At 37.8% G+C, this 20,495-nt stretch overlaps 1 protein-coding gene and 1 pseudogene across 1 annotated transcript; both read right to left on the bottom strand.

Annotated features, from left to right (window-relative positions):
• The window catches only part of LOC109106368, a 142,162-nt pseudogene extending 141,696 nt beyond the window's left edge, over positions 1–466 (bottom strand).
• An 8,477-nt stretch (positions 467–8,943) lies between these two features.
• soga3a (SOGA family member 3a) lies at positions 8,944–20,295 on the bottom strand. The gene is made up of 7 exons (XM_042740434.1): positions 19,290–20,295; positions 19,019–19,186; positions 14,922–15,176; positions 13,327–13,785; positions 12,981–13,060; positions 11,395–12,892; positions 8,944–9,660 (listed from the first exon to the last, which is right to left on the bottom strand). Exons 1-7 carry the CDS (start codon positions 19,614–19,616, stop codon positions 9,451–9,453), a joined length of 2,997 nt encoding a protein of 998 aa, XP_042596368.1. The 5' UTR covers positions 19,617–20,295; the 3' UTR covers positions 8,944–9,450.
• Between the last annotated feature and the right edge of the window lie 200 nt (positions 20,296–20,495).

Below are 20,495 nucleotides of genomic sequence, written 5' to 3'. Positions count from 1 at the left end.
CAATATTTGTAACACAGACAATTAAGAAATTACAGCTATGCACTCGTATTTTCGTATTTACGTCACTACATTTAAGCCAGTTATAATTCAAGTCACTGAGCCCTTAATAACTTTTCGAATAGCTTTGATTATTAGGACATAGCCTACAATAGCTTTGTAGACAATATGCATCAGCTGACTAAACCACTGCAGAACAGACCAGACTGAACATCTGTCCGTGAACACGCACCACTCTGTCTTCGTCCGTCATCGAAACATGATGTGCAAAAAAAACATTAAACATCACATGAACTGAATCACAATAAAGATATTTTGTAATGTAATCTACCGTATGTGCGGCTGCAGCTCCCGCGGCACTGACGCTCGCGCTTTACCGGGAATTACCGAGATCCATGCGCGGTAACAACAGTCAGTCTGGCGCAGAAAGAAGAGCTGAAACACAGAAACTGCAGTGCTGTGCGGCGTCCACACACACACACACCAGCACACACACACACACAGCCGCTGTAACGTCAGCGATCAATGATTAACCCGAGGAAAACAGCGACCCGCTGCGCCAGAAGCGCTGCCGTGTGGGTGAACGGTACCGGTTCGATTCCGCTGCAGTGGACTCAGACCTTCTCATGATGACCAGCCACTTCAGTCCATTGTCCAGATCGGACGGGGTTTAACGACAAATGGTTGCATTAAAGAGACACGAGGAGAGAGGGACTGCAGGTGTGTGACTGGTGTAAGTTTGAGTTAACAAAATAATATCAAACACGAAATATCAGTAAATGAGGTGTTCTCTGAGTCATTTATCTGTGATGTATTATGCTTTCTGTTTTACAACACGCGTCTGTTCATGTTCATCTGCTCAAGCAAGATGTCACCATACTGTAACAATTATTTGGCTATGAATTGTATATTAACAGACAGACAGACTCTGAATTGAATAGATAGATAGATAGATAGATAGATAGATAGATAGATAGATAGATAGATAGATAGATAGATAGATAGATAGATAGATAGATAGATAGATAGATAGATAGATAGATAGATAGATAGATAGAACAGAGTCCACAAGCTGGGGGCCGGTTGCATAAACTGTTTATATTCTTAAAAAGTTAGTCATCTAATTTGTTTTCTTAAAGACTGGTTCATAACTGTTTAAAGTTTACATTTAATTACCCCTTCACAGATTTTGACTCACATATGAAACACCTGCAATTCACAGTTAGCTGCTAATGCACTCACATTCGTGTAAATTAGCCTTTTTGACAAGTTTGTGTGAGTCAGATCAAAACTCACAAGATCTAGTACCTTCAGTGTGCTGATATCACTTCTTTTACAGCAGAAATAAACTGCGCCGGATAAAGTTATGTGCCATGCTAAATGTAACGAGTGACTGCATTACTCATCACAGATGTACTGGAGTATAGAGTACATACTTATTCAAGAAGAGAGTAAAAGTTACCAATATATTTGATACTCAGTAAAACTACAGAGTAGCCAAAAAGATACTTAAGTACAGTAACTATTTACTTTTACTAAAAAAACTTTACACCACTGTAATGTGGACAAATTGGATTAAGAGGTTAAGAATGTTAGGGGAATAATTTATTAACTTAAATTTAACTTAAAATCTTAAAAAGTATGTAAACGTAACAGAACATTCTAGTCTCATAAAAGAAAACTTTACTGGCTAAACGAAAGTAAACCTTAAAATGTGTGATTTGGAAATGTTCTGGGAACCAAAAAGTAACATTTCCAGAACCAGATGGGTATCTGAATGGTACATTCATACAAATGTATCCTGGGACACTTTTAAACCCTATTGGAGGTGTTGCTGTACATTTTAAGTTTTTCCGCTCAATCGGCTCACATTTAAAAATAATAATAATAATAATAATTTCGTTTGTAAAGTTTTTTTTTTTTTTTTTTTTTTTTTTTTTTTTATTCGTTTTGTAAAGAAATGGATATGTAAGCACTAGGCACAATACTTTACAATACCTTATTACCACGGTGACGGGCCAAGTTTCTGATCACCCAATAGGATGAGGCCAATCACACGAAGCACGGTTCTTCACTGAATATCATTATGAAAAATATGAAGACTTTAAAAACAATTACACGGCTATGAAAGCTCGGTAGGACTGCTGGAAAGAATAAAAAAACATCTGACAGTATCAATGCAAGTGAGTTCATAATGAGACATGGTGATGCTCACCTTCAAATGCTAAACATCATGGATACAGGACAACTGAAAACGTGAACATTGTGTTTGATTCACCTTTGATTAGCCAATATTGCTTTATTTTATCCTCAGGTTTATGCAGAAATAAGATAAAATTGTACACTATGGCAAAGGATGCCATTAATAAACGGACTGCAAGACTGTGCAGAAATTCTTGCAATGACAAAACTCAAAAAAATTATATTAATTTAGTAATATGTGCGTGTGACATAAACTCCGCAAAACATGCAGTCTGGCTGCCAATACTAACTAGTCTTGCAACTCCTCTCCATCCAGGAACCAAACCCCTGTGTTTACGGACAAACTGGATAACACCATCAGACGTCATCAACCTGGAAATGGAAATAAAATGTGACATTCTGCTATTAAAGTACAATTTAAAGGGGTAATTTCATCAGGAATTTTCTTTGATATTTTGAAATAAAATGATTTGTTGAAACGCACTGTAGCGTTCAGGATACAAACCTCAAACAGACAAAAAAATATTTTCTAACATTATCCCAGGCGGGGAAAAAAGTGCACTCCCATAATGTACTTAAATTTTCCCACACTAATTTTGCATTGAATATACTAGAAATTATTCTTAAGAACATCTAAGTGTACTCAAATGTGCTATTTTGAGACACCGTGAATTAAAAAAAAATGTATTTAGTTCCCACTTGTAGTACACTTGAACCCACTAATGTACGAAAGATGGGTTCAAGTGTTAAAAGCACATTTTAGTTCATATTCACGGTCTCAAAATAGCACATTTGAGTACACTTACATGTTCTTAAGAAGTACTAAAGAATCATTTTTAGTATATTTAGTACAAAATCAGTGCATGAAAATAGAGCACTTTAAGTGCATTATGGAAGTGCACTTTTTTCCACCTGGGATGGACTGCAAGGAGTAAAAATAACAATAATATGACTCCTTTAAACAATTCAGTAAGTCAAAACTGGTGTTGTCTTTGAACCTGAAGTCGCAGGCAGTGGTGCGCTCTGCTCCTCCACTAGTGCTGCTGAGATGAGTGGCAGCCTACCTGGAAAAACACCACACAACACGGGAGAAATCAATGGATCTGCACAGGTGTGAAATTGGATGATCGTGTTTTCTTCGTGTAATGGAAGTAATTACAGCCACAGTTTTGAACATGTCCATTTTAACTCATCATTTGATCAGACTGACATCTTTACACAAAACTGAAATAAAACAGAAAATTAGACATTTATTTTCAGAATGGTAATTAGACACCTCTCACATGGTCACATTAATAACAATGCAGCATACTAGCCTTTAAAATATGCATCTTTCTAAAGGAGGGACAGGAGCTGAATTTCATGGTGTGGCAAAGATTCTCTACTTTCTTTAAATTTTGCTCAAAAATATTTTTACAGTATTGACCCCTGGTGTCTTGATTGCTCTGATCTGCTCTTTTCTTCAGAAAGACTCTCACTGTGACCCTATGATAGTAAAGTTAGACAAGGTTTTATTTTTGTGCAAATGCGGGCATAATATACAGTAGTTTGCCTGAGTTTGTTAGTTCTAAAAGTTGCAATATGTTCTCGTGGTACAATTACATTTTGTATCTCAGCTGATAGTGTAATGAAAATGTAACTTTATCTGTTCACTGTATAACAGGTGTTCTCACGTGTGGGTTTGCTATAGCTCTGACTGCATTGAGATCCGATCCAGAGCAGAAGGTTCCAGCAGCTCCCTGCACAATCACAGCTTTCCCTTCTGTGCAGGTCTCCAGTTCACACACCCGCTGCTCCAGTTCATGCATCATGCTGCCTGGAAAAACACATGTGAAACCAATACAACTGCCAAACAACAAATCATCTCAAATCAACTTTAGCCACTTTTATGTCCCATGGGCCTTTTTTACATTTACAAATTGAATTTTCTTTTAAGAAGATATGAAGGTTTCATTATAGCTGCGCTGGAAACTTTTCTTGAAACCATGCTTTTCATAAATGCATTCACTTTTTTTCAGATGTCCAGATTTATGTACAGATTTTATTTGATCATTTAACTCCAGATCCAGATTATCAATCTTAAAAAATGAAAGTTCAGAAAAACATGAATTACTACATTTAAATGATATGATAATATGATAAATATGATAATCTCACAAAAAGAATGAAATAAACATAAACCAAGTTTCACAGATTTTAATTTATAGAGTGTAAAAATATGGTGTCATATCCACCACATCCATAGTTTTTCCCAAACAATATTTTTTTTCGAATTCAAAATTTGAGATGAAAAATGAAATATATCATGAATGAAGAAAATATTAAAATATGATTAAATATTATTGTCACAAGTCGGTCAGGTTCATCACCCTCAGCGCACTCCCTCACTCAAGCACTCATCTCCTGCACCTGTACACCATTCAATCACCAATCTTCCCCAGCACTATATAAGCACACACCTCGGATCATCAGTGGTCCGATCTCGTGACTGATCAGCGGAACATTTCCCTGCTAAGTTACTTGAATTGACTCATACTAATACTTACCTCTTGTGGTTACCTTCTCTCCAAGCGATCTGCTTCTCTTCCCCGTGACTCCTGTTACTCTCCTGTGTTGCTTCGATCAAGTACCTCTACTACTCACCATCGCTGAGGTGTGTGCTTACCATCCTCCACTCTGGTCATCCCATCCGGCAAGGGTCTTTCTTGTAGGATCTTTTATATTGGTTTATTTTAATGCATGTATTTAAATGTTTGCCATCATTTCAGAAGTGAGGGGGACGGAAATGTTATAAATATATATAAACATTCCAATATAACATTTCTGTAATCTATATAACCTTATCAGTCAACAATTTTTGAACAGTAAGATTTTTGATGTTTTATAAAGTCTCTTCTGCTTACCAAACCTGCATTTATTTGATCCAAAGTACAGCACAAGCAGTAATGTTGTGAAATATTTTTTAAAATAACTGCTTTCTATGTGAATATATTGTAAAATGTAATTTTATTCCTGTGATGCGCAGCTGAATTTTCAGCATCATTACCCCAGTCTTCAGTGTCACATGTTCTTCAGAAATCAATCTAATATGCTGATTTGCTGCCCAAGAAACCTTTTTAAATTATTATTATTATTATTATTATTATTATTATTATCATCAATATTTAAAACAGTTGATTACACTTTTTTCAGGATCAATAGAAAAACATAAATATACAAATAACAAAATATACCTTAAATTAAAAGAATTCATAACATTATAAACTATAAAATATGAAAGCTTAGAGTCAGTATAATTTTTTTTTTTTTAAATAGATTACAGAAATTAATACTTTTATTTAGAAAGGATGCTTAAAAATTTATCCAAAAGTTATGATAAAGACATTTATAATGTTACAAAAGATTTCTATTTCAGATAAATGCTGTTCTTCTAAACTTTCTATTCTTCAAAAGAAACCTGAAAAAACATCTAATCTGTTTTCAAAATAATAACATCATAATAAATGTTTTTTGAGCAGTAAATCAGAATATCAGAATGATTTCTGAAGGTTCATGTGACTGGAGTAATAATGCTAAAAATTAGCTTTGAAATCACAATAAATTGCATTTTAAATGTGCAGAGACCGCAAGTGCGGGTATTTGGACAAGGCATATCTGTTTTGAGAACTTTAAAAACGGTCCTGAAAGAAACAAAGTATTGAAATATAGACCCGCCTTATTGTAGCCTCACATTCCTGAATAAAGCTACTGCTATTTGCACTGAGACTGTTGAAGAAAATCACAAATATATAAAAGCAGACGAAATATCCACCAAAGACACCGATAGGTTTATTCAAACTCTTTTTCTAAGAAATGCTTTAAATGACCACAAGGGAGCGCTGTTCCTCAATGCACCACCTACATAGACAGAGAATATACTGTACAGCAGCTGAACTACAGGTCAGAAGATTTTTAAAGTTCTGCTCAACAAGAATGCATTTATTTGATCCAAAATACAGCAAAAGCAGTGACATTGTGGAATATTTTCTATTGAAAATAACTGCTTTGTGTTTGAATATATTTTAAAATGTAATTCATTACTCCAGTCTTCAGAGTCACATGATCTTCAGAAATCATTCTAATATGCTGATTTACTTTTCGAGAAACATTTTTATTGTTATCAATATTAAAAACAGTTGAGTATTTTTTTCAGGACTCTTTGATGAATAGAAAGATCCAAAAATCAGCGTTTCTTAAATAAAAAGCTTTGGTAACATACACTATACAATTCAAAAGCTTGGAGTCAGTATATATATATATATATAAAATAAATTATAGAGGTAATACTTTTATATAGCAAGAATGATTTAAATTGATTAAAAAAATGATGATAAAGACATTAATAATGTTACAAAGATTTCTATTAACTGCTGTTCTTCTGAACTTTCTATTCATTAAAGAAACCTGAAAAAAAAAAATCTACTCAGCTGTTTTCAACAATAATAATAATAATAAATAAATGTATTTTGAGCAGCAAATCATCATATTAGAATGATTTCTGAAAATCATGTGACTGAAGACTGGAGTAATGATGCAGAAAATACAGCTGCACATCACAGAAATAAATTACACTTTAACTGATATTCAAATAGAAAACAGTTATTTTAAATAGTAAAAATATTTTACAATAATACACCTTATCATAAAATACCTATCAAATAAATGCAGGCTTGGTGACCAGAAGAGAATTCTTAAAAAACAAACAAACAAAAAAAAACATTAAAAATCTTACTGTTCAAAAACTTTTGGTAGTGTATATGCACATTTAATTAAAAGGGTAGAATACATAAAAAAAGATATAACTATTAACATCAATGGTATAAGATGTTAAAATCGCATATTGCATGCTGTTACAGGTCTGAAGACCATAAACATGTCATGGTATATGGTACTGTAAGGTTAATGTGGTATTAAATTAAGATATTCCAACAACTGATCTGTTTTATAGCCTGAAATTGAATGTCATGTCATATGTCTGTTGTCAGTTTTGTGCATTTTAAAGTTGAAGTTGACATTACAAACAATTAACCATATGATGCTAGCTAAGTTGGACGTTTCTGCAGTGAGATATGACATTTGATATGACAAAAACTACAAAAATTAGATGTTTACTTTTAGATGTTTTAGGCTAGATGAAAAATACTTTTAGATGTTTTAGGCTAGATGAAAATATCAACATTGCACCATGTTTGACTTGTAAGTGCCGAAATAAATAGCTTTAGCCCCCTTAACAACATCAGACCAATCAGATTCACTCTGCTGTGATTGGACACTAACTTTGTAAGACACGTAACCTTATCTGACCTTTCACCTGATGACCCAAACTAACACCCTACAACATCACTAATTTATGATTACAGTTTTATCTCTAATTCTGCATTCTATACAGTTCTACACCACAGCCTGGTTGACATTACGGTTTTAATTTTTTATCAGATAATATTTATAGGTTATAGCCCTTTAAGGTTTTAGGTTACAGCGTCACCGCGGGACAGACTTCGCGCGTATTTTTATCTGGCGCCAAACAGACTCTCACGAAGAGTGCTTCGTCTGAGGAGACAAACATAGCAAGAGTAAGCTGTCATTATTATTATTCACTTCATTTTATCTTTACACACCTTTAAAAAAGCTGGCGTTTTGTTTAAAAAGATTGCGCGTTTTAAGATGTTGTCACTGACTGTCTTTCCACAGATTGTTGCCGGTTCAAGTTCGCTACACTTAAAATCGCATTCATTCATTTACTTATGTATGTGTTTAAAAAGTACCTCCAACATAAAATATACAATATATATATATATACACCCTGCCAAGGCATTATGTACATATTATAACCAGAAACAATGGTACAATATAAAATAATGTCTAGTCAAAGTAGTAAACCCAAAAGAGCGCAGGAACAAACACGTGGAGCCTTTCTTTGAGAGTCAAGCATCATCATATTTCAGATTTCTCAGTGACAGGTCGACAGATGCTCCATCTTTCTGTGTCGGGCCTCTGGCTTCCTGTCGGGGAAGATCATGTTCGAGTGAAGCGGAATAAATGTGGACAAGGATGAGCTGATTTGCGCCAGGGGAAGGTGATCTTTGTCCTGGCATGCCGGCTAAGGTTTTCTGATGCTGCAGCTGAGAAAACATTTTCTGACTCAATTCTGTATGTGACTAAAGACAGCAAGGTTGGAGTCTAAATGTCTACACTAGCTGACTAAAATAGAGTTTCAGATCCAGGAATGTGAGGTACAAGGCATGCAAAATGAACTGTACTTTGGACGTTGTATTCAAAGTGGTGTTTTTAGGGGCACATTTAGCCCTCGTGGCTACTGGGACAAGATTTAGCAGAACAGCGGGTTTAGTCCTCAGTGTATTGCTAGTGTTTGTGCCTTTAATCCAAAGCATTCTTCTGCTTTTATTTACAAAATCGTAGATGTTGTAGACAGGGTTTTGTCTTGCTGTGTTATTTCATGATATCACATAGAAATAAGGAGAAATGTTTACCTTTTTTTACAGCCAGGGGTTACTGCTGTCAGTGTCCATTGTGTCTTCATTCATTCTTAAGATCATGAATACTTCTTCAAAGCAAGACATTTACTTAAAATAATAAAGTCATTTAATTAAATGCAAAAACAAACAAACACACAACATCCAAAACACCAGTTTTGAAAAGAAAAGACCAAATAGATTATGAATAAAACACATCTACATCTAGAAATGAGTGTCAATATTTTATTCTATAAATGCTGTATACAGTTTCATTCATGATATTAATTATCAAGAGAAAGGACTGCAAAGGCATTGTCTAAATGATATGTCTCAGATCAGATAAGCACGTAAACTGAGCGCAGTTAGTTTCTGTAATAACACTAACTACAATAAGTCAGTGGTTTTGGTAAAGTTGGTAAAAGATATTCTCAATCAGACATCAGACCTCACACACGAACGAGGCCACATATGAACCACGGACAGAAAACAGGTCTACGTTCGCAGCTTTAAAATATGACCACAGATTAATACTGGTTTAAGAAAACAACAAGTCACATTGTAAGTCACGCTGGCAGAAATGAAATGTACATGTAAACCAGTCTTTGAGAAAAAAATAAAATGAAAAGGCAGTTTGATTTCATGGTTATAGAAATGTAAACAACAAAAGTGGACAGTCATTGTTGGTATTTACACAGGTAATCAGGCAACATGTACAGCTGTAAAGGCATTGGGCCGTTTAGATGACGGTCTCTGTGTGAAAGGTGGAGTAGGTGAGTGTTTGTCTCTGGGTGAAGACTGTGGGTGGTGTTGTAGTTGGTGGCGGTGAGGGAGTCGATGCAGATGATACGGACGAGCGGCTAGCCCAACGAGAGGGCAAACGTCTCTTTGCCGGACATGCAGGTCGTGAAAAGCTCTTCTTGATCGCTACAGAGGACTCTTTGCATTGCTGTCGAGACAAATATTTTAATGAAATCTCACTGGATTTAAATATTCCTGGCAACAGCACAATAACCTACATTAGCTCGGTGTGCTTGCATGTAAGGATCTATCGCAGAGCGTGTGCGTGAATCTCACAAGAACTGTTACGATGTTTATATCATATACTATTCAAATCAAATTATACTTCGCATTAATAAAAGAGAAGCCTAATTGGAATTATTCTCATTTATGTAATTCAATCTATGATGCAAACCTATAGTCTATAATAGAAAGAAATTATAGATTATTTAAATTGGGATGTAAGCTGATTAAACTTAATTTGATACAACAGGATGATTTTTATAAATGCAAAAAAAAAAAAAGCAAAATATAGTTTATTGTATTTTTCTTTCAATGCCATTGCGTTTAAAGGCAATGACTGAACTTTTGTCTCCTGCACATGTTCTCCATTTTAGAAGTAAGTGAAATAAAAGAACTGATTCAATCTCTCTAATGCTTTCTGACTCATCTGACAATCATTTTGAGTCATTTTGTTGTGTAATTTACAAAGCAGGCAGTCCGTGCAGAGGACTAGTTTCACTAGACTCCTGGCCACGCTACATGTTTCTGTAATTACACCACATACCTTGGCCTCCTATAAAGAACAGTTAATTTAGTTTTTCTAAAGAGCTAGACATGAAAGATGCAAATTAAACTTTGGTGCCACTATTTTTTATTTATTTTTTTATTTCAAGCCTTAATCCAACAATAAGAAGCTTCTGGGCTCCTCGCTTTGAGCAATCTGCCAATATTTTCTGACAGAAATTCAACTTAAGGAATTTTAATTGTGTTGCTTAGATGGTTTTGTGGGAATGAGGTATTTTAACAATAAATTCTAAATATTTCCAGAATCTTTCTAAGCAATGTCTAATGTTACTGTTATTTAGCACTGAGAAAAATCTCAGATCACACACATTCACTAGTTACTGTGTGTAAGAGCACTTATAGAGACAACCTATTAATTTATGTCTAACATAAAATGTTTTAATGAAAATTAGTGCTCTTAATATTTTTATTATACAGCCACAATTTTTACCTGTATGTCACAGCTGAAGAAGTTTGCAAGTGCTCCAGCACTCTTTAACCATGTGTATATTCACAATACAACACAGGCTCTCAGACATTTTAGCAAATGCATTGGGAACAAAGTGACCTCTTGTATTATATAAAATGCTACTTAAGACCAAAGTATACTATACTTTACTTTTTACATGTACGCGTGGGAAAGCGTACAGTGCACAACATCAAATTGAGTCAAATGGAGTTTTGCACACGTACAAAAACGAAGTATAGCTTCTTTGGGCTTTAAAGTGATAGTTCACCCAAAAATTAAAATCTGTTGTCATTTACTCACTCTCCACTGGACGGTAGCCACGGACTTCCATAGTATGAAAGAAAATACTACGGAAGTCAATGGCTACCGTCACATGTTTGGTTACCAGTATTCTTCACAATATATTCTTTTGTGTTCAACAGAAGAAAGAAATTCATACAGGTTTGAGGATGTGTAAATGATGACCGAGTTTTCATGTTTGGGTGAACTATCCCTTTAATACACCGCACTCATCTACACTTGCACCTCATACACTTCTCCGACTGAGTCATTTAGCATGTACTTGAATGTTTGCAGTTCGGGTGAAAGTGTGTGCTTTTGTGGCTTGAATGGTGTGGGTCTATGTTCGGGAGTGTCCGCAGTACTGACCTGCACTGTTACATGTGTTTCTTTGTGGGCTATGGCCTGGTGGTGCGGTGTGTGTGCTAGTCTCTGACTGGATCTAGGCTCATGTTGCATATCCAACATTTTCAAGAGGTCCACGAGGTCTTCCTTCTTTCCTGGACTGAGCTGTGACTGCTGATGCTGCTCATGAGATCTCTCCAAATCCTCGTAATTTTTGAGAATCCTCTCAACAGCTCCATAGTTGGACCTAGACTCCATCGGACGAGGATAGGCCGCTAGCGTAGACGGCTTCCATGGATTTTCATCTAGAATCCGAGACCTGGTGCAACATGTGTCCTTTTTTGTCTGTTTGGGTTTTTTGTCTGCTTGCTGTTGGTCTGCACCAACGTCCAGAACTTTGCTGGACCTTTCCAACTGGGTTTGCCGTTGTGGTGGACTTACACTCAGTTCAAAGCGTTTTTCTCCAACTCTTGTGACAAGATGGTCAACTGAAATTGGTGAAGCCGATAGAGGCTTAACTTCACTGTCTTGCTTTAGACTAAATTCCTGCTGCAGAGATGAAGACTTCGTGACTAGGTCTTTTGTTTCCTTCCTTCTTCCCTCCTCTTTTGGGCACTGTGCCACAAGATCCGAGAGCAAATCGTTTGGATTGTCTTCAATGTGCCTCGAAGGACTGTCTATAAACATGTCCTTTGATATGACCTCTGGAAGACTGTGAAAAGAATCAGTGGATACATTCATGGAAATGTCCTCATCACACCGAACGCCCATCCCTGCCTGGAAGAGTGCACGGTTGAACTCTGCAGTTTTCTGCTCAAGTCTCTCGTTTCTGGGAGTTGCTGTAGCACTGGGATATGGCTGAATAAAGTCTAGCGATGCAACAGAATCGGTAGGCATGCTCATGGGATGATATGAACCCTTGTTTTGTTCATCTATTTGGTTTAGACTGCGATCTGAGGCTGCAGCTACAATGTCCACGTTTGAGAGACATCTCTTAACAGGTACGTATCTGGATGACTTGTTGCTGCCAAATCTACTTCCATCGCAGGACCAGCGGCTCTGGCAGCAGCTGATATTGCACTTGGAATCAACAGACACGGTGCAGGCTACATTCCCAGAGTCTGTCAGAATTTTCCCCTCATTTTCTTGAAGCATTGCTTCAAATTTTCGTACAATTGCGGGGCTTGTGTACTTTCTGTCTGGGTGGGTTCCTGGCCGTTGACACCCTTGCTCTGTACAAGTGGACTCTGTTTCTGAAGCTGAAGGACTGCTTAGGTACCAAGATGTACTTCGGGCCGGTATGGGTGGGGCTTGTTGTCTTATGTTGTATTGTGGCTTAGCCTCACTTTGCCGCGATTCCATTTTACAACCTTCCCAATTTGTCCAGTATTGCTCATCGAGGGATTTAAGGTCTTCACTCATGTTTTTTAAGAACAAAACTGTGTCTTCCATTTCCAAATTGTCCTTTACCCTCTCCACCAACTCATCCTCTCTTGGAAAAAACATTGACTCACTGCGGCTTCTAAGAAGGAAAACCAAACAAAGTGATTATAAAGCACTGATCTGATTTGTTTGTGATGCATGCAGCAACTGTTTGCAGCAAGGTTTACCTCTTAATATCAGGCCACTTCCTTGTTTCATCCTGGTAGCTACAGAGTTCTTCACTCACACAAGCAATTTCCTTAAGTGCCTACAAAATGTTGATGAATAAGAGGACTTAGATGCAAACCTCAGATCATACAATAAAATAAAGCACATCTCTAGACCCACATAGCAGCCTAACCTGGAATATAATGGATTATAAGTAAATGTACTGTGGATTTACAGCTACCTAGTTTTTGTGTTTCCATTAAGGAATAGTTGGCAAAAATGTATAGCAAGAGTAAAATAGTAAATCCTGAAAGATGACCTAGTATTTGTACCACTGTTAGAGTGGTATGAACAACAAATTCTCACCGCATTAAGGGCAGTACTGTTCTTCTTTTTGTCACTTCCACACCATATTTCCATGCTCTGAAATCTTTTGAAAGGGTTAAGGAGGTCATCTTGTCCAGTGAAGCATGACTTGTTCCCAGTTTTCTTTTTCAAACAGCTTTCCAGGATTTCTTCCAGCTCTGCAGTGTCTATAGCCTGTTGTTCAGCAGCACCTTGCTGATTTAATAGTTCGCTTTGATCGCTGTTGCACTGGTCGCTGGAATCACTGGCGTGACTGAGTTGACTTGGTTGGGAGTCGATGCTGACATTGCTTTGCTGGGTTAAACCCTCAGAATATTCATTGCTCTGGGCATCTGAGGTATAGGTTACAGCACTCGACAACGTGCTGGCAGAACATGAGCTGAGCCTTAGTGCATTTTGTCCATCAGTAATTGGTCTCAGAGAACTTCCCGTACGGTGGGCCCTCACTTCATTGTACAACTAGAAAAGACAAAACAATTATGTAGTCCTTGGTACATCTTCCAAAACTAAGACATCTGTCACTTGACAAGAGTAGGGTTGTTCAATCCTGCTCCTGGAGGGTCAACGTCCTGCAGATTTTAGCTCCAACACACTTGCCTGAAAGTTTCTAGTGAGTCTGAAGACCTTGATTAACTGGTTCAGGTGTATTTAATTAGGGTTGGTGCTAAACTCTGCAGGACGTTGACCCTCCAGGAGCAGGTTGGGCCATCCCTGCAGTACAGCATTTCGCTCGCAATGGCAATATTGTGGGTTCAATTCCCAGATAATGCATGAAATTATAAAATATATACTACGAATATGGCATAAATTGTTTTGGATAAAAGTGTCTGCCAAAATGCATATGTAACCACATACCAAAAATCTAAGTCATGGTTCAAGCCCTCAATGCAGCCCTAGAGGGCCATTGCCTTGTTGAGTTTAGCTGCAGGCCTAATCAAAGACACGTGAACAAGCTAATCAAGGTGTTCAGAGTTACTTGTAACTAAAATCACAGGTTTGATCAGGGTTTGAGCCAAGCTCTGCATGCCAGTGGTCCTCCAGGGCTGAATTAGAGGAATCCTGGTCTAGAACTAAGCATTTGGAAGTCAAGCTGTATGGGATTACACTTTGACAGACTTGGATGGAAAAGAATGGATGGAAAAGGTTAGTTTATGGAAAGGTTCACAATTGGACCTAAGAAATACAGCTCAAACGGTAGAGAATAGAACAATAGCAACACCTAGGTTCTTGGTTTGATTTTGAAGGATTGCCCATACTGATAAGATGTATAGCTTAAATGCACTTTTATTGAAACATCGGCCAAGTGCATACATGTTTGCACTTTCACTGCCACTAACTTCAAACTTTCAGCTTCTGTCTGATGATTTCCAGTCACCACCGAGCTAAACTTCCTTTGGCAGTCACTTGCAATTCCAAGGTTTATATAATGTGACTTCACCGCTTCCAATTTTAGGTGTTACCATTATCCATCAAGGCTTACTTGCAGAGCGCTCATTTAGCATGGAAGTAAACAGGAGTACTTAGGGAATCAGTCTGAAACAAGATACCGTTCTCTCAGCTGAGCTGTGGGGAGTGGCGCACATCCGCAGACTCACCTCCTCAATCCTCCGCTGCATGTCCATGAGCTGGTTCTCCCACTCCTTCCTCTCAGCCTCAAAGCGTTCCAGCAGCTCAGATTTCTCCTTCACCCAGCCCTTCTCACTGTTCTCCAGCCTGCAGCAGAGGTCCATGGCTGTACTGTGAGTGTCTGCCAGCAGCTTCTTTTGTTCTGCTCTCTCCCGTTTTAGAGTGTCCCCTAGTTCTGGACTTCTCACGGTCTCCACCACCAAACTACATCCCCGGGCTTCTAACTGTGGGGGAAGAGAGGCAGGGATTTGCTGACCACCAATTAGGAAATGAGTGTATAGGACAGATGTACAGAGAAAAGCAAGCATTTGAACAGGAAAGAGGAGTTTAGGGAAACCTATCGCCAATAGTCCTCACCAAGGCCTCATCGGATGCCCAACCTAAGCCTACTCACACAAACAGCTCAGACTAGTGCCGAGAGTTTTGTATGTAATGGAGAAGCCACGTCGGTATGCTGACCCCCCGATGATCCTGGAGAGAGAGCTCACTAGACAGCAGACACTAAAACCATATTTATCACTGAGCTTGATTGAACCCTGCAGCTGACAGATGCTGTTGATGTCATTGAGACCTACATATAATTTAGCTTGTTGTGTTTCATGATTTTTTTTTTCATGCTATACACTACAGTTTAAAAGTTTTTTAAGAACACTTTTAGCTAGGATGCATTCAATTGGTCGAAGGTGAGAGTAAAGGCATTTATAATGTTGCAAAAGCTTTCTCTTTCAAATAAATGCTGTTCTTTTGCTCTTTCTATTCATTAAAGAATCTTGAAAATAAAATGCATCACAGTTTCCACAAAAACATGAAGCAGCACGACTGTTTCCAACATTGATAATCAGAAATGTTTCTTGATCAGCAAATCAGAATATTATAATGATTTCTAAAGATCATGTGACACTGAAGACTGGAGTAATGATGCTGAAAATACAGCTGCAGATCACAGAAATAAATTACAGTTTAATAGATATTCACATAGAAAACAGTTATTTTAAATTGTAATAATATTTCACAATATTACTGCTTTTACTGTATTTTTTATCAAATCAATGCAGTCTTGCTGAGCATAAGAAATATTTCAAGAGCATTAAAAAAAAAATCGTACCCACCCCAAACTTTCAAATGATAGTGTATATTAAAAATCTCTTCTCTTTTAAAATAGATGATAACTCAGTTGTGATGTTTTAAAGTCTTGCTTGGACTAAACCTGCAAGTGCCACTATCTGTGCAACCGCCAAGACAAAAATAGGTGAATCATATTTATGCTTCTCATAGCAACGAACCAGAGTGAAGCAGTGTTTGCATAAACAGCACGCTCCTATAGCACTAAAATGTGCTGGCGCAGTCATTGAACCTATGCGTTCTCCTGGGTGCGCTAGCAGTCTGTGTTTACAAGCAGAGGGCATGTGAAACACTGATGTGCCATGTAACCATAGCTGACAGTGGTTGGGTGCTGCTGTAGTTTTAAGACTAAAATATAATGACCGCGGTTGCTGTGCACTCTGTGTCTGGGTAACAATGTCACAGAAACAGCTCTCTATTAATAGACAGCAAGACCAATCCTTTAGCATCTCACATTCCTGAGGATGGGGCCCTGGAGGAACTCATCTCTGTTTTAAAGATCACAAATATGCTCAGAAATATGCTGGCACATACCCTGCTGTGAATGCCTAGCGGTAAACCTAAGAAATCCACTGGGACAAAAGTATGTGTTGTGGTAGGATGTGGAAGGCAAAGAAAACCAGTTTTTACAGTCTAGCTTGACCCCTCCCTGAATTCTGTTCTCTGCACCAACTAATACTTTGGGTGGATTTGTGTGGCTAAACCCAAATTGTTTTCTGAATTCAAACAAGTGCAGTTGCGGTGAAGTCCGCAGAGTCACTAAACAGCGGCACACCATTATAAGGCCATTCTTTTGTAAGTCTTTATAGTTTTTTTAACTTAGACCAAGCATGATGGCGTCTCGTCTGTCTAATAATGCTTTGTGTGTAGTATAATGTCCTGAGGTGCAGTTCGTCACAAGATACGGCATCACACAACCATTCAAAGCTCCTCTACTCTTCATCTCATGTGCAATGCTGTCTGTGCTACTGTATTGGAAGATGTGTCCGATGCACTCATTCACACTCACAATAATGTATAAAACCCTAATCTTCTCTCACCGTGGACCGTGAACACAAGACGATCTGGACTGTGTCTTTATAAGGATGTCATAAACATAAACCATTCGAGAGGAAGAATGCGCTAAGGTGAAAACTAATCAGAAGTGGGTGCTATTTTTAGTTTGGTAACATAGTTTCCACACATTACTCCTACATCTTACCGTGAAATGTCAAATTACTTTTCCGTTCTTTGTAGATAGGATCTAATAGCTGGTCTTGTGTGGCTGCTTACCCACAAAGCTGCTGTTGACAGGATATATTTGCACTTGATCGTGTTTGTGTTACACAAAGCCTATACAGTCTCCGAGTTATGCTTAATGACAAGCATTTGAAAACCAGCAAATAATTAAAGCATCTGTGTGCATTATCCACATGCCAGCGGAGACTGGTGTCCTTTTTAGCATTTTAATTTTTAAACAAAAACTTAAAAACAAGGAGTTTTTTCCATAAATGTGTCATTTTTTTACTTTTTTATGTGCTGTTATTTTGTTTATTGAATGACATGTTATTTGTGTTTCTGTCGGCCAAAACTAAAATGTAAAAAAAAAAAATAATAATAATTATATATATATATATAAAATAGTATATATATATATATATATATATATATATACTCTTTTTTTTTCTAAATTGGTTTGTGCTTTATAATGGTTCTTTTTTTTCTGAAAAACATTAAATATTGTATAATGCATGCAGTGGAATACTAATACTATATATATATATAATATATATATATTACCTTATATTTATTTTATACAATAGCTTTATTGCATATGCCATATTTAACTTAAATCAATTCACATCAAGTTCACATTGTGACAACTTACCGCACATAGTGTGACAACATGCCTATAGTCTGTGTTCAATTAACAGTATTTTTTTCCCCTGGGAAATTACCGTTCACATATTGAATAGCTTTTATGTTTCCATCCAAAGATTCGAATTAAACTTATGCGCAAAACTGGAATATCGCATAAAACATGCGAATAAAGCACCGTTTCCCTCCAACGAGTCAAAAAAGAGAACAAAATCGTCACTTCCTGGTAAACGGTGGCACTAAATATCACTAAGAATATAGGAGAAGCCACTGAATATAATACTTTTATATATATAATGAATTACTTGCACCTCAGAGCTAGCAGACGAAACACAGTGAATGCGGTCGATGCTTTCGGAGGTGGATGCTGCTGTTTGGGAACGCAGTTCTGGGAGGCAATTATACAGAAATACTTTGATAACAGACTTTGCTCAGGCATTTCCAAATGACCATAACAACATTTCAGATGCTGTGGAACAAGATCGGTCTGCTGGTTAGTCAGGATTTACCATCCCAGAGCGCAAAGTCACATGACTTTTTGATGCGCTTGGAGGAATTTATTCGCACAATGCATTTCCATCTCCCGTTATTCGCACAAGTCAAAAACCACCTCAAGCGAGCGTAAAAACTTTTCAGCGTTTCCATCACCTCGATTCTGATGCGATACTTCAAAATGCGCATAAAAGCAGGGTGATGAAACCCAGCTATAGATGCTGTGAACGACATCGGTCCGCTGCTAGTCAGGTTATCCGTCTCATAGCGCAAAGTCACATGGCTTTTTCGATGCGCGTGGAGGAATTTATTCGGTAAATGTGTTTCCATCGTAGTTTATGCTCATTTTTCTTAACGGATAAAAAGTTTATCCTTCTCAAATGTGTTGTTTTTATGCGCATTTTTAGAATTTATGCGCATCTTTGCGTTTCCATGTAGCGTTTTTTATGCAATATTCCAAAATGCGCATAAAAATAAGTGGATGGAAACTGACTTTCACAAATAAACCCACTCTGAGAAGCACTCACTGGAGTAAAACTGCTATCAAAGACGGCAGGCCTATCAATACATCATAAAAAGATGTGCATTTTCATACCTGAGTAATGCGACTTTTCAGCTCCGACCTCTCCAGTTCCCACGCGCATCGATCCTTCATGTACTGCAGCTCCAGCTCACCCCGTTTACTCTCTTCACGCTTCACCCCCGACTGCACCTCCTCTAAAACACACTTCAGATCCAACAGCATCCTCCTGTTCTCTCCACCCTGCAAATACAACGCAGAATAAGATAGACGACGTCGGCATTTTATTGCACACCGTTGTTTGGTCAAATCCACTCAGTTTTCGCACGCATGCATCTGTTTGTACTTGTATATCAGCCACTTGTCTCAAAAGCATTTCCTTCTCCATTCTCCACTCCTCCTTCTCCTGGTCGAAGCGCTTCTTTAATTCCTCGAGTTTCTTTTTTGTGCGCGTGTGTGGCTCCTGATTTGGAGTTTGTCCTCCAGTCGCATCGGATGCAGGAGCAGCAGAAGGTCCAGGTGGAAGCTCCAGAAGGTGGCTCGGGAAAGACCGAACCCTGGCGGGACTCTGGAGCTTCTTCCCGGGCCTCTCCAGACGCGAGCACGGGAGGAACTCCCAGCCTTGCGCCTTGCTCACATACCCGCCCGATCCATTTCCAAACGCATTCCACATCTTTCAGTCACAACTAAACACGAATCACAGGCTCTTTTTAACTATTTGCAGTTGCAGTCCCCTTATAACATACACTCATTATTATCCGAACCCAGCCATCTCTGCCCTCTCCTCCGCTGCGCTCTCTGCGCCGCGCGCATTTGTTGCTTCCATGTCAATAAAGGACGACAAGGTCAGCCTGCCATTCTCTGGCGCCGACTTCACAGTTTAAATAGTATGGTCCTCTCAGTCTATAAATTCTCAACTTACATTATTGTATCCTTAATGAAATAATCTAGTGAACTGCAGAATGAAGTTGTCCATTAGCTTACTCTGCTTCAGACTGAAAACGACACCGATATACTCCGAGTCAAGAGCCCAAAATACTCTGAGATCACCGATGTAAGAGTTCACATGTATTTTTACCTCTGTCACTAGGCCTGTCTGTTGGACACGAGTCACTCACAATCCTATGCACATGGAAACTTCAACTTTAACTTATGCATTGACACCTTACAGTGATTTCACATTTTACAGTAGGCTATGGTGTGTTTAAAAAATCTTTAAAATGACCATAACGTAATAGTAATAAAACAATAGTAAAAATGAGTAACACTTTATTTTGAGCCCACTTTAGATATTCTACTAACTGAGTAACTTTGCAACTACATGTCAGCTATCAGTCATTAGAGTATTAGTAGACTGTCTGCTTAATATCACTTTATTTTGTTGCATCCACAACATACAACATACTGACTATGAGAAACTTTGCAAGTATATCTCAACTTATTCTACTAACCCTAAACCTAACAGTCTACTCACAGTTAGCAGACATGTAGTTGAAAAGTTACTTAGTAGAATACTAAGAATATGGTATGCATCCATATTTTAGTTAAATAT

This window comes from Cyprinus carpio, chromosome B16, assembly GCF_018340385.1.
Source record: "Cyprinus carpio isolate SPL01 chromosome B16, ASM1834038v1, whole genome shotgun sequence".
Lineage (NCBI taxonomy): Eukaryota > Metazoa > Chordata > Actinopteri > Cypriniformes > Cyprinidae > Cyprinus > Cyprinus carpio.
The sequence above is the reverse complement of the archived record's forward strand: the minus strand, read 5'-3'. Positions and strand labels throughout refer to the sequence as shown.